This window comes from Misgurnus anguillicaudatus, chromosome 24 (genome assembly GCF_027580225.2).
Source record: "Misgurnus anguillicaudatus chromosome 24, ASM2758022v2, whole genome shotgun sequence".
NCBI classification, from domain to species: domain Eukaryota; kingdom Metazoa; phylum Chordata; class Actinopteri; order Cypriniformes; family Cobitidae; genus Misgurnus; species Misgurnus anguillicaudatus.
The window spans coordinates 27,530,322-27,541,587 of record NC_073360.2 but is presented as its reverse complement, the minus strand read 5'-3'; the positions used below and the strand labels follow the sequence as shown (position 1 = coordinate 27,541,587).

The window sequence follows — 11,266 nt, the reverse complement described above, 5'->3', positions numbered from 1 at the left end:
AAACCGTCTATAGGAGAATGTGCATATACGGAAGTATTACGCTATGTACATATTGCCCACTGTGTTGACAAAGTGTATTTAAAAGGTATTTGGAATCAATTATTTCTTCAGTTAAAGAGAAATGTTAATTGGAAAGAACCAGAAAGTCTATGTTCTGAGTTATTATTTGTATGTTGGTGACACCTTGATATTTTATACTTAATGATACATTAATGTTTTTATGTTTTCATTGTGATCCCCATAGGATATGCTTGATCTCGTGTGGTGCGTGTGACGTCATTACATGTGACAAGTAAAGAGAATGTTCACGGTTTGCATCATGTCCGATTTAATTCAAAGTATTTAGCTGCGGTAGGCAGACACCAGGGTTGCCAGACACAGCTGATGATTTCCAGCCCAAAACCCAATGAAATTTGAAAAAAAAAAGATCAAAAAACTCGATTAGTAAACTGCCAATTCCCAAACCAAATCTCATACAATATGAGCAGTGCCGCTGCTAGCCATTTTGGTGCCCTAAACATTAATTCCTTTATGATGCCCCCCCACCCTGACGAAAATGTTTTTGTTTTTGCCAGTTAGACTTTTTATTATCAAACATATAACTCAATACCAATAACACAATGGGCCCTATTTTAACGATCTTGGCGCAGGGTCGCATATTTGAAAACTACAATACAAATTTTTCGCTAGAAATGTAATTAAAAGGTGGTAAAGTAAAAATTTACATTTACACTATGTGCTCCAGCCGCTTTCTTGGCCACCATTTAATTTTTTCGAACTCGACCAATCACATTCCCCATGCGGCAGCCGCGCACACGCGTAAAATTGTGGGACAAGTGCTGTTTCTCAATATACGTTCTTGCGTCCTTGTGTTCTCGCCTACGTCATCATTAACCGTCGAAGTTCAATTCCAATTCTCAAGAACACAAGTACATAGGACGCATAAAAATACCCGGATGTGTTCTTAATATCGAGGATGCATCGAATGTAGACTTGCGTGCTGAAATCTGGGCAGGTCAGGTGACCAACAGGAAGATCGCACAAGTGCGTTCTGTGTTCTCGCAACCTTTTGAGTTCGTTCTTACAAGGTCGCCGGGCAAGACGAGTCTTCATGAGAGTCCGTTCTTTGCGTTCTTGGAATTGACAAACAGCCCTCATCTCAGGAGTCAGGAAGTAAACCTAACATTGGATTCAGACATGCCTTAATGCCTTCCTGCCTTGAAAGCTGCTGCAGAAGGCAGCAATTTAGAGTTTTCGAATGCATAGTTTCTCATCTCACCATATCAACAGAGTCATCATATACAATAAATCCGTGTGGTAGTGTGGCAAGACGAGGGGCGGGGATAGCCTTGTTTCGAAAGCAAAGATTTAGCATAAAACTCCAACTACGTCACCCTGGAACTTACATCCAGGGAAATATTCATTACACCCAAAAAGGGTGGTAAAACGCACAGGTTCGTTCCTCTTAAGAAGAGTGAGCAAGAGATGTGGGTATAATGCAAGAATAAATGTTATTGACAACAAAACTCTTAAAAATGAGCACTCGAAAACATGAAAGATCACTCCACTTCAAATGCACCAAACACACCACACATCAAAATTAGAGTTAATAAAAAACAAAGAACAAAACAAACAAATACTAACCAGCAGGGCTGAGGTTCCCAATTGAAGAAATTACTTAATCTCGACTCGTGTTTACAAAAAGGCACACACACCTCACTGTGCAATCAGATTATACAACCACACACTTCTAGGGTTACACAGCACACACCGAGGAGGAAGCACTAACACCGGAAAGATCCCTCCAACTGTGGGACCCCGGTGAACGTGATTTCACCAAGTAAGATGGTCCTGGATCAACATTTTCATCAACCAATCAGATTGCAGGATTAGGATTAGTGTGTATGTTAGATTTAGGTTTAGAATTGGGTTAGGGGCTTTTAAGAAATACTACTCAAACTATTATTTCACACTAATTTGAGGGTTCAAAAATGGTTAGGGTTTGAGTTAAGGGTAGGTTTGGGTATCTTTGATTAAAACGTTGATCCAGGATCAACAAAAAATGTTGATCCAGGATCACAACTTACTTGGTGAAATCATGTCAACCGTGGGACCCCAGCTCCTGCAACAAATCAAAATGATAGTAATTGATTCACACAAAACCATCACAGTAAATTTAGCAGAGTTTAAAAAAATTACGGTGTTAATGGAAATATAGAGAGTTCCGAGTTAATTTAACACTGGACTGAGTTAAAACCATTTGATCTGTCAATCATTTTCTGATGACAATGATTAACAACACAAAAAAGGCTATAGCATGATTTATACGTAGTACCTATACGTTAAAGGCTATAAGTGCACTTACACAATAGTTCTGCGAAGCCTGACGTGCACGTTTCCAAAAATATAACAACACACCATTATGCCGACACATAAAAAAAAAATACTGGAAGACAATGGGACCTCTGATTGGTTTGATTACAAGATTTCTTAAAATATCTTCATTTGTGTTCATCAGAACAAAGAAATTTATACAGGTTTGTAACAACATGAGAGTGAGTAAATGATTACAGATTTTTATTTTTGGGTGAACTGTAAGTCAGAGGTAACCCTGCTTTGAGAAGGTACACTGTAAAAATGGTGATCAAATAATGTTACCAAAGACAATCTCTTTAATTTTACACTGTTAGACTTTTTATTGTATATATGCAGTAACTCACTGGCAGCAATTATTTACACTGCTGAAAATCAATTCACATTTTTAAATTTACTTCACTGCTAAAAGCATAACAAATAAAATGTTTTTTATTTCATAGATATATTTTATTTTTCCATTTTATATGCTTTTATAACATTGTTTTATTCAACTACAGTAGCACTACTGCTGTTGTTTTACAGCAGTCTACCGCAATTCAAAACATACAGTAAATCACTGTAAATTAAATGTTAATACCCATAATGCAATGCATATTACAGTAATGAACTGGAAAAGAAAATGATGGTATTTTACTGGGCATGTTGTGGTAAGTAACTGTAGAAATTACAGTTAAGTTTATCAGTGTAGGATAAACTACTTTACTGTAATTCACTGTATTTGCATAACATTCCAATCAGTTTAATCTGCAACCCTCAGCAGTTTATGCCACTATTTCTCATGTTTTTGAAAAACACATTACCATGTTTAACATATTAAATATATAAATCAATAAAATAAAAACAGTGCATGGAAAAACATGACTGCTGCTTTAACCTCCTTATTGCTTCTGACAAAATCATTCAGGGCACATGAACGAAAGAAATATATCCATTTCATTTTTGATAATGACGGGAGCTGGATGAATGTTCTCTATGTTGTAATGACAGGCTGTCATTTGCCAAACATCCAAAATATAAACACCAACATCCTGAAAAGCCCACCGTAGGATTCTGTCCAACTGTAGAGAATACCAGTCACTGCCAAACACATCCTGTTAGAAAGACAGAAATACACCTTAGGCAAAATATACTGTACACAATCATGCATAAAATTCCCAGGTGGTGCTGATAACCAGGACTCAACCTTTCTGTCTTCTTCTCCCAAATTCCAGTTCACTGAAGTCTATTGAATCTATATAATGTCATATACATTCTATGTTGTGAAGTTAGGTTTCATCTTAGTTTGGTGTCATTGTGCGCTGCTTAAAAAGGTCTAATTTCTATAATTCTAAGAGAAAGTATATTAAAGTTTAGAGTCACCTTATGATGAGATCTAGATTACAGATGGTTAACAGTCCCATTTTTATTGAATCTTAGTCTCATTTGTGTATATAAGGTGGCTTGGCAAGAGACTCTGGAAGGCATTCTGTAACCAGAAGCTTCCACACTGTGTGTATTAAAACATAACGGAAGTAGGCTACTCTGTAGCCAGAGTGTCTATTGCCAGGCAACTGTTGATCATTTTAAATAATTGGAATTGAATCACATTCTGTATGATATTCTTTAATTGGTTTTAAGCTGGAACCTGCCTGACATAATAAATTATTACTTTTGGCATATTCTAAGTAATTCTTAATTCAAACATTATGTATTACTGAAATTAGATGTTAATGCTTACACTTAAGTTGTCTCAGTTAAAGTTAGACTGGAGAATGCCTTGGTTTAAATTACACTGTAACTACCTCAACTTAGACTTGAATGGAGAAACCTCAACTTTTTATAACTGAAACAGAGAAACCTTACTTAAAGTTAGACTGGAGAATGCCTTGGTTAGACTGGAACTACCTCAACTTAGACTTAAATAGAGAAACCTCTTCTTAAGGCTAAATAGTATAAGTAAGAAATAATTGATGGGCCATTGAATTATAAGAAAATAATGCACACCCAAGGTGCAATGCATGGGTCTGTTGAATGCTGTATTCTGATTGGCTGAGAAATGTTCCGTGGGTATGCATTCATTTCTGATAACTGCACACCTAACTTGTAAAATGTCTTAAAAATAGGCACCACAGCAATGTTTGCGTCATGCCGCATTGCACTTTGGGAGTGCATTATTTTCTTATAATTCAATGGCCCGTCATCAATTATTCCTTACGTATTATATCCGTATTCTATAATTATATTATAACCATGATAAAATAACAATTGTTAAATTGTGTGTATATATATGTGCAATTTTTTGTAAGTTCCTTGAGTTCCTTTTTTTACCTTATAGCCGGTGTTTACGGTCTTGATTATAACGGTAGTGTCTGGTGCACGTTGTAACAAATCTAGCACTGCTTTGCGGATCTTTAACACTCTGTTGGTGAAGAAATCCAGAGGATATGTTGTGAAGTGTGGTCCCAGATTAAAGACAATAACTGTGTGAGGTCCTCCAGTCAGATCATCAATCTCATTACTGACGTAGTGCAGATTAGAAACTTCAGTTTTCAGCCAGCGCAGAGGAAGACCGTGAGACCTCCAGTGTAAGTCAATGTTGTTATCCACATCCACTGCTAGAAGTGGACCTCCGTGATATTCTACATGCAGGTTCATCTGCTTTAAAGCTGCAGTGAGAAACACCAACATTTATGTTTGTATCTACATATATATCGGCATATAATTAATTGAATTAATTGATTAAGTCCTAATCCTTCTGAACCAGTTAAACCACACTCAATGCTTCCAATTTATAGGGAGAATCTCACTTGGTACTGCTTTCATAAAGAACTCAAACCACTGTCTCATGGTAGAGTCTCCCATCATGTAGATGTGTTTGTCTTTCAGGCCCTGTGTTGTTGTTTGGGTTTTAAAATGACGGGTGCTACACACAAAGGACGTCCAGACATCATTCAGGTAAAACCCAGCTGGAACTGGTGAGTGCAAACCAGGACGACATTTCAGTGTTACATCTGCAGGAAAATGTGAAATAGTGACATGAAGTTGGAATTGTAATTAAATGGGTTTAGTAGTCGAAATGCATCTACAATTTACAATTGAAACTGATTAAAGTCGCAATGAAATTGAAATGAAAAACTATATATACATTTTTAATATTGTGGGATTATTAACAAATGATTTATCTGTGAGCTTCATTATTTTTTTTAAATTCGTGTGTGCTCATAATCTTTAATCAAAAATGTAAATCTCCTCCCCTCCTCAAAACGATCTCTCTTCACTTCCGGTCAAAAGTATGGCAGGTGGGCCGGGTCCGGGAGAGGATCGCAGCGATTAGCAGTTAGCAACACGACCTAACTTTAAACGATCCAATCAGATCTCGATGGACAAATTCAAATCCAGCCCTGCCTTATTTCATCTCAAAAGCCGTTTCATTCGGATATACGTCACCACGGGGAAAATAAGGCAATCGCTAATACATTCCCCTGTGGAGTTCAATTTTCTATCTGGATATATTAATAGTTTAATTCGCTTACCCGCCTCCTATCCCTACCGTATCTATATATATATAAATATATATTAATTCCTCCCAAGGGTTTTTGTCCTTCTAGGAGTTTTTCCCATTGGGTTTTTTCATAGGGGTTTTTTTCGTCCCAGGGAGAGTCAGCCAACTTTGGCTTAACTTAGCACTTTACTGTATACGTTACATTATTAATATGCTCGCTTGTATGGTTTAACCACTATCTGCTTCTTATATTATCTGTTGATTTTCTGTGTTCTCCTCTACATCTTCTCATGTAAAGCTGCTTTGCAACAATTAACACTTGTGAAAAGCGCTATATAAATAAAATTGAATTGAATTGAATTGAAATATTTGACATGTAATTTCAAATTCTTACTTATCATAAAAATCTGTCATCCAATTGTATATTCTCCCACCTATATTTATCATTTTGAAGTCTTGAGTAAGGATGTTTAATACCACTAAATTGTGTATTTATGTTGACGAAAAGTTTCATTCTTCATGACAGCATCCCAAAGAATGAAATCATTTTTTCAAATCTGTTAGACAGATAACCTCAAACATTAGTGTATAGACTGAAAAACCTTCAAACAAATGTGTTATCAAACATGTGCTACTTAATTCATGTTTTATGTAACACAGCATTTGTCCATAACACAGTTGACAAAATAAAGAATCAAATGTTAATTTTCATTAACATATTCAAAAAGTCATTAGAGCTTAAGCTTGTCAAATAATACACTCTAGAACAAATGTGTTAAAACAACACTAGTGTTGATTCTGGGACAACACACTAAATGCGCTGTGCCAGAATCCACCCATCTCCTTGTTATTATTGAAACAACACATTTTGTGTTACTTTTAACACAACTTGTGCTATATTTTAACACAAAATTACACATAATGTGTTAAAGGCTTACTGCACAAAGATGTCTAAAAAATTAACACATCCTTTCTAAGAGTGTACATGAGCACATAGGGGGGATATAATATTCAACCAACTAGTTTATTTATCAAAAATATTGATTTTCTGACTTTTAGCTGACATAAAAAGTACCCCATTAGAATGACTCTTATATGGTACTAGCTTCTCTTATCAGCAGCAACAAAATCATTGAACTAACTGAATCACCCAGGGAGCCAGGGGGTTGAAACAGCAGCCACATACAGGTAGCAGACTGTTAATGCAGTAAAACTGACCTCAGAACGGACATTATTGATAACTGTAAGGCTCCCCCTAAGAAGCCCTGGCGGTCAGTCAGTGCTTCGGACAAAGTCAAGGCAGCTATTTAGCACATCACCCAGCCTCAAAATGTTGGTTTATCTAACGCACTTCTTCTTTGAGTATAGGATACTTCCATATCTAATACTTCTCACTATAGAATAAATGGTACAGGATGCAGTTTATCCAACCAGATTCATATGGGCTTATCCATTTAAGATCAGGTGTTACAAGAAGCGGTTTTAAATCTCCTGTTTAAAGGGGACATGTTTATTACATAAACTAAATTATTTTGCAGGCAGTGTAAAGTGTAACATAAGATATAAAAGGCGTACCAATTCCCACTGTTCCATTGGAAGGAAAAATCTTGATTGTTGTTCTTTGTCCATTGATGACTTTGTTGGTTTGCTTCCTGTAAAAAATTTAAATTACTAATTGTTTATTCAAACAATATGGTTTTCATAAACTAAACATTGTCCAAACTATAAACTATAAATTACTGAAAATTGCTAAATAGGATGCACTTTCAATACAAAAAAGTAACCAGTTCATTTATTCTTACATAAACATTGCTTCATTGACAGTCACACGGTTGTTATACCCGCCGATAGAGTGATACACGCGAGCGCCGCATGGCAAGGATTTGGGTCTTTGACAGCGCCATTCTTCTCCACTGTGAGAATCTTTGTAATCACAGCAACAATCTCCAGTTCCCATCCTCTCCAGTCCATTTTTGTCCCACTTCACATTACACTTCACTGTTTCTTTCAACCTGGTCCCTTTTGGCCCTGGTCCTTCAAAATATCCATTAAAGAAAACTCTGTCAGAGTCAGTGTCTCTGTGATGCTTGAGGACCTGCACAGCTTCACTGGAGTGGATCATACGCACAGCCACCTGTGCCTCTCCAACCCACGGCAGAAGAAAACGCACAGAGTAGGAGCCGTTGAGCAAATCCACCACCTCCCCAAACACACTGGCCTGTAACAGAAGAACATTCATAAATTAATTTCCAGGAAGATTAGATAAAGATTAGAACTCAGTAAACATCACTGATACAGCAGACATGTAAGAGATACCTTTTTGGGACTTTCGGATGAGAACAACTTTGCTTGAAAGAAATCCCCTCCATAACGTTTAGATTCATTATTAAAGTCCCTGGCATGGATAGTAACAAAAAGCTCCTCCCCTATTTGGTAGCTGTCTTTCAGGTTCTGAAAGATGAAAGTGGAGTGATCTGGACTGGTACTCATAGACACATTTGTGATTGATCTGTCTGGTCCAGCCCAGTAAAGAGTCTGCTGTAAACTGGAGTAACTTTCTGAACTGATTCCAAATTCAGAGTAAAATGAACTTGAACTTGACTCTGAGTCTTCGATACTGATTTCTAGCAGAACATCTGCAGGAGAGGTGGAGAAGTTTCTGGAATTGTAAAGTTTTGCAAAGTGTTGTGACAAAAAGCTGGTTGGAGGACGTTTCTCTTCTTTACTTCCCATGTAAGCCCATAGAACCTACAAGGTTAATATTCAAAAGTCAGAAGTTTTAACATAATGTTCTTAAAAGTGTCGTGAAAGCTCTCATGGCTTTGATTCGTCACACGTTTAAGAATAAATAATAACAATTAATAGTGGAAAATTAAAAATAACAATTCGCACCCTGCATTTTTATTTAAAAACGAATAAGCAATGAACTCATTACCGAATACACTGATCGAGATGCAAAGAGTCTTGTCAAAGGTATGTACTAAAACAAATTACTGAATAAAACATACATACATGATCAGACATGAATTTCATAAGTTGGACATTTAAAAGACAAACTAAATTCTAAACTCACCACAAGTCCTGTAATTCCAAAGCACAGGCCAATAAACAACATCCTTAAATATTTTCTCTCCATGTGGACTGTGCAATAAAAAAGTTTCATTAACAAAAATTAGATTTAAGATACTTTTAACGAATTAAAAACACAATAAAGAAAACAAAAATAATAAATTTGCAAATTAGAAAAACAACACAAATATGAAAAACACTCAAATAAAACTTCATTTTGAAGAAAATATGACAGAACAATGAACACATACTAGATTATTAAGGAATTAAATGTTTTTAACAGAAACCTCTAACAGGAAAAGCTGCGTGATCAAGTGAAACAAAAAAGTTAATAATCACAAACTTAAGCCCCTTCTATATGACTCTACATAATATTAAGCCTTATATAGCCTACAACAGGGCTAGTCACATTTGGCCGTTTCTCAATCGGAAGGCTGCAGCCTCCAGAGGTGGCATATGCAGACTGCATACATCATTAAGTTTAAGTTAAGTGAGCATTACATTCACAAATCATAAGTATAATACACCAATTTATGATTAACTATAGTCAACATTATAATTGTTAAAATTCTGAAATAAGACTTGATGATGTACGCAGCCTGGAAATGCGACCTCCGGAGGCTGCAGGCCTTCGGATTGAGAAACAGCCATAGTCAGATTTAAATTCAGAGCGGTTACTTTTCCCTTTCCACTGTACATGACAAATGACGGCCGAAAACAAGGAAAGGGAGTCGGAAAGGGAGTCAGAAACTGGCTGCGTGGGAAGCCAGCCATCTGGTGTGTAATTATCAATCCAATTTGACCTTTGAATGCATTAAAGAAAATAAACTTGTGCGACTACACCGCATGTGATGTGACACGCCGACCAGAAGTGATGTATTTCAGTGTGTTACAGAGGCGTCATGCCCATTCAAACTGAGGGGGCACGTGCCCCTAGGTTTTTTGAGCCAAATGAATTTTGTATGCAACCTCAAAATCAAAAAAGCGTCCATTAATCTGTTACTCTTTCAATCTGTTTAATATGCACAATATTATCAATGCTGTGCTGCATCCTTGTCACTTTTCAGAGATTTTTGCCGTTTTCATAGTGTTTTGATCATGTTACATTACTTTATTCTGGAGGCAGGCGCTGCAGTCAGCGCAGCCGCAGATGTCATCAGCGTCTGAGCGCGCTCACAAGCTTTGCTGCTGCATTTGGCTATATGAGGAATGAAAACGTGTAAAAAACGCTCACAACATTTCCAAACTCCAGAACGGTAGTAACCTCCTCTGTGTAGTGTAGAAAATGTATGGTTTAAAATGTGACTGTCTTGACGTTATATTAGTAAAGAATTCTAGATTCATCTTCTTGGTACAACGCCAAAGTTCGTCAGAGTTCACGCGGTCGCGGAATCACACATGCTCATATGAGGTAAAATTCAATGCAAAAATTCGTTCCTCTAATAATTTTATCTAAACATATTTTTTTAAGTCATTATTGATCATTAAAATCAATCACGTGTGTCATGATCTCGGTCTCATCGACCGTTCTGTTTTGGGCTTTGTCTTGTGTCTGTGTGTTTTGTATTTTGACAGTTTTCACTCGGGCGCTCCTCCTCCAGCTTAATTTATTTCACTTGCGTCCCACACCTGATAATCATTTTCTCTCCCTCCGTTTGCTATTTAGTTCTCTTCTCCCCTCTGTTCCCTGCAAGTTTGTTATGTTATGTGCTTCGCCTTTTAGTTCTAGTCAAGTCTTTTCTTGTTCTTCAGTCAACTTTTTTCATAGTTTTATTTTGTTGTCTGTGTGCTCTGCTGTTCTCTTTGCCTGGAGTGCTCTGTCTGTGTTCTCTGTTAGCTGTGCCCGTATGTATAAAACATCTCAGAAATGCTCTTGAGAATAGTCTTAAGCTATATGACTTAAGTGTCAAAAAATTCTTAGTAAGGAGTAGGACCAGTCTGAGAATAGGAGACGTTTATAAAGAGGCTCAAAGCAGCTTTCAGTAAAGTGTAAGACTCATTCTTAAGTGCTGTCTTAAAGGGACACTTCACCCATTTGCATTAAGCTGTATATAGTAGTTAGAAACCCAGTCATGTTTTTGAATGGTCGTGCATCTTTCCTCAGTTTCCCCTGAGACCGGAGAAATATGGATTTCAGTGTTGCACTTCCTTCTTTCAATGATGTAAAAATCATAATTTTGCATCATTGAAAGTACAGGGTTTCCCGCAGCATATTTCAGTCAAGGCGGCCTGCCTAAGCTTTGAAACCCTACCGCCTTAACTAGATCGTCAAAAAAAAAAAATTGCTGCACAAAAGGCGTCAAGTGCATCTCGGAGAATAGCGCGTACACGCATCAAACC

At 36.9% G+C, this 11,266-nt stretch overlaps 1 protein-coding gene across 1 annotated transcript in view; it reads right to left on the bottom strand.

The window, feature by feature from the left end:
* Positions 1–2,926: 2,926 nt before the first annotated feature.
* Positions 2,927–11,266, bottom strand: part of LOC129438873 (NXPE family member 3-like) — a 33,523-nt gene continuing 25,183 nt past the window's right edge. Inside the window, exons 3-8 of the mRNA XM_073863357.1 lie at positions 8,174–8,605; positions 7,660–8,075; positions 7,433–7,509; positions 5,163–5,366; positions 4,684–5,021; positions 2,927–3,467 (exon numbers count right to left, since the gene is read on the bottom strand). Of these exons, the coding sequence (XP_073719458.1) occupies positions 3,273–3,467; positions 4,684–5,021; positions 5,163–5,366; positions 7,433–7,509; positions 7,660–8,075; positions 8,174–8,605 (1,662 nt within the window). The 3' untranslated portion in view covers positions 2,927–3,272. The remainder of the gene's footprint in view (positions 3,468–4,683; positions 5,022–5,162; positions 5,367–7,432; positions 7,510–7,659; positions 8,076–8,173; positions 8,606–11,266) is intronic.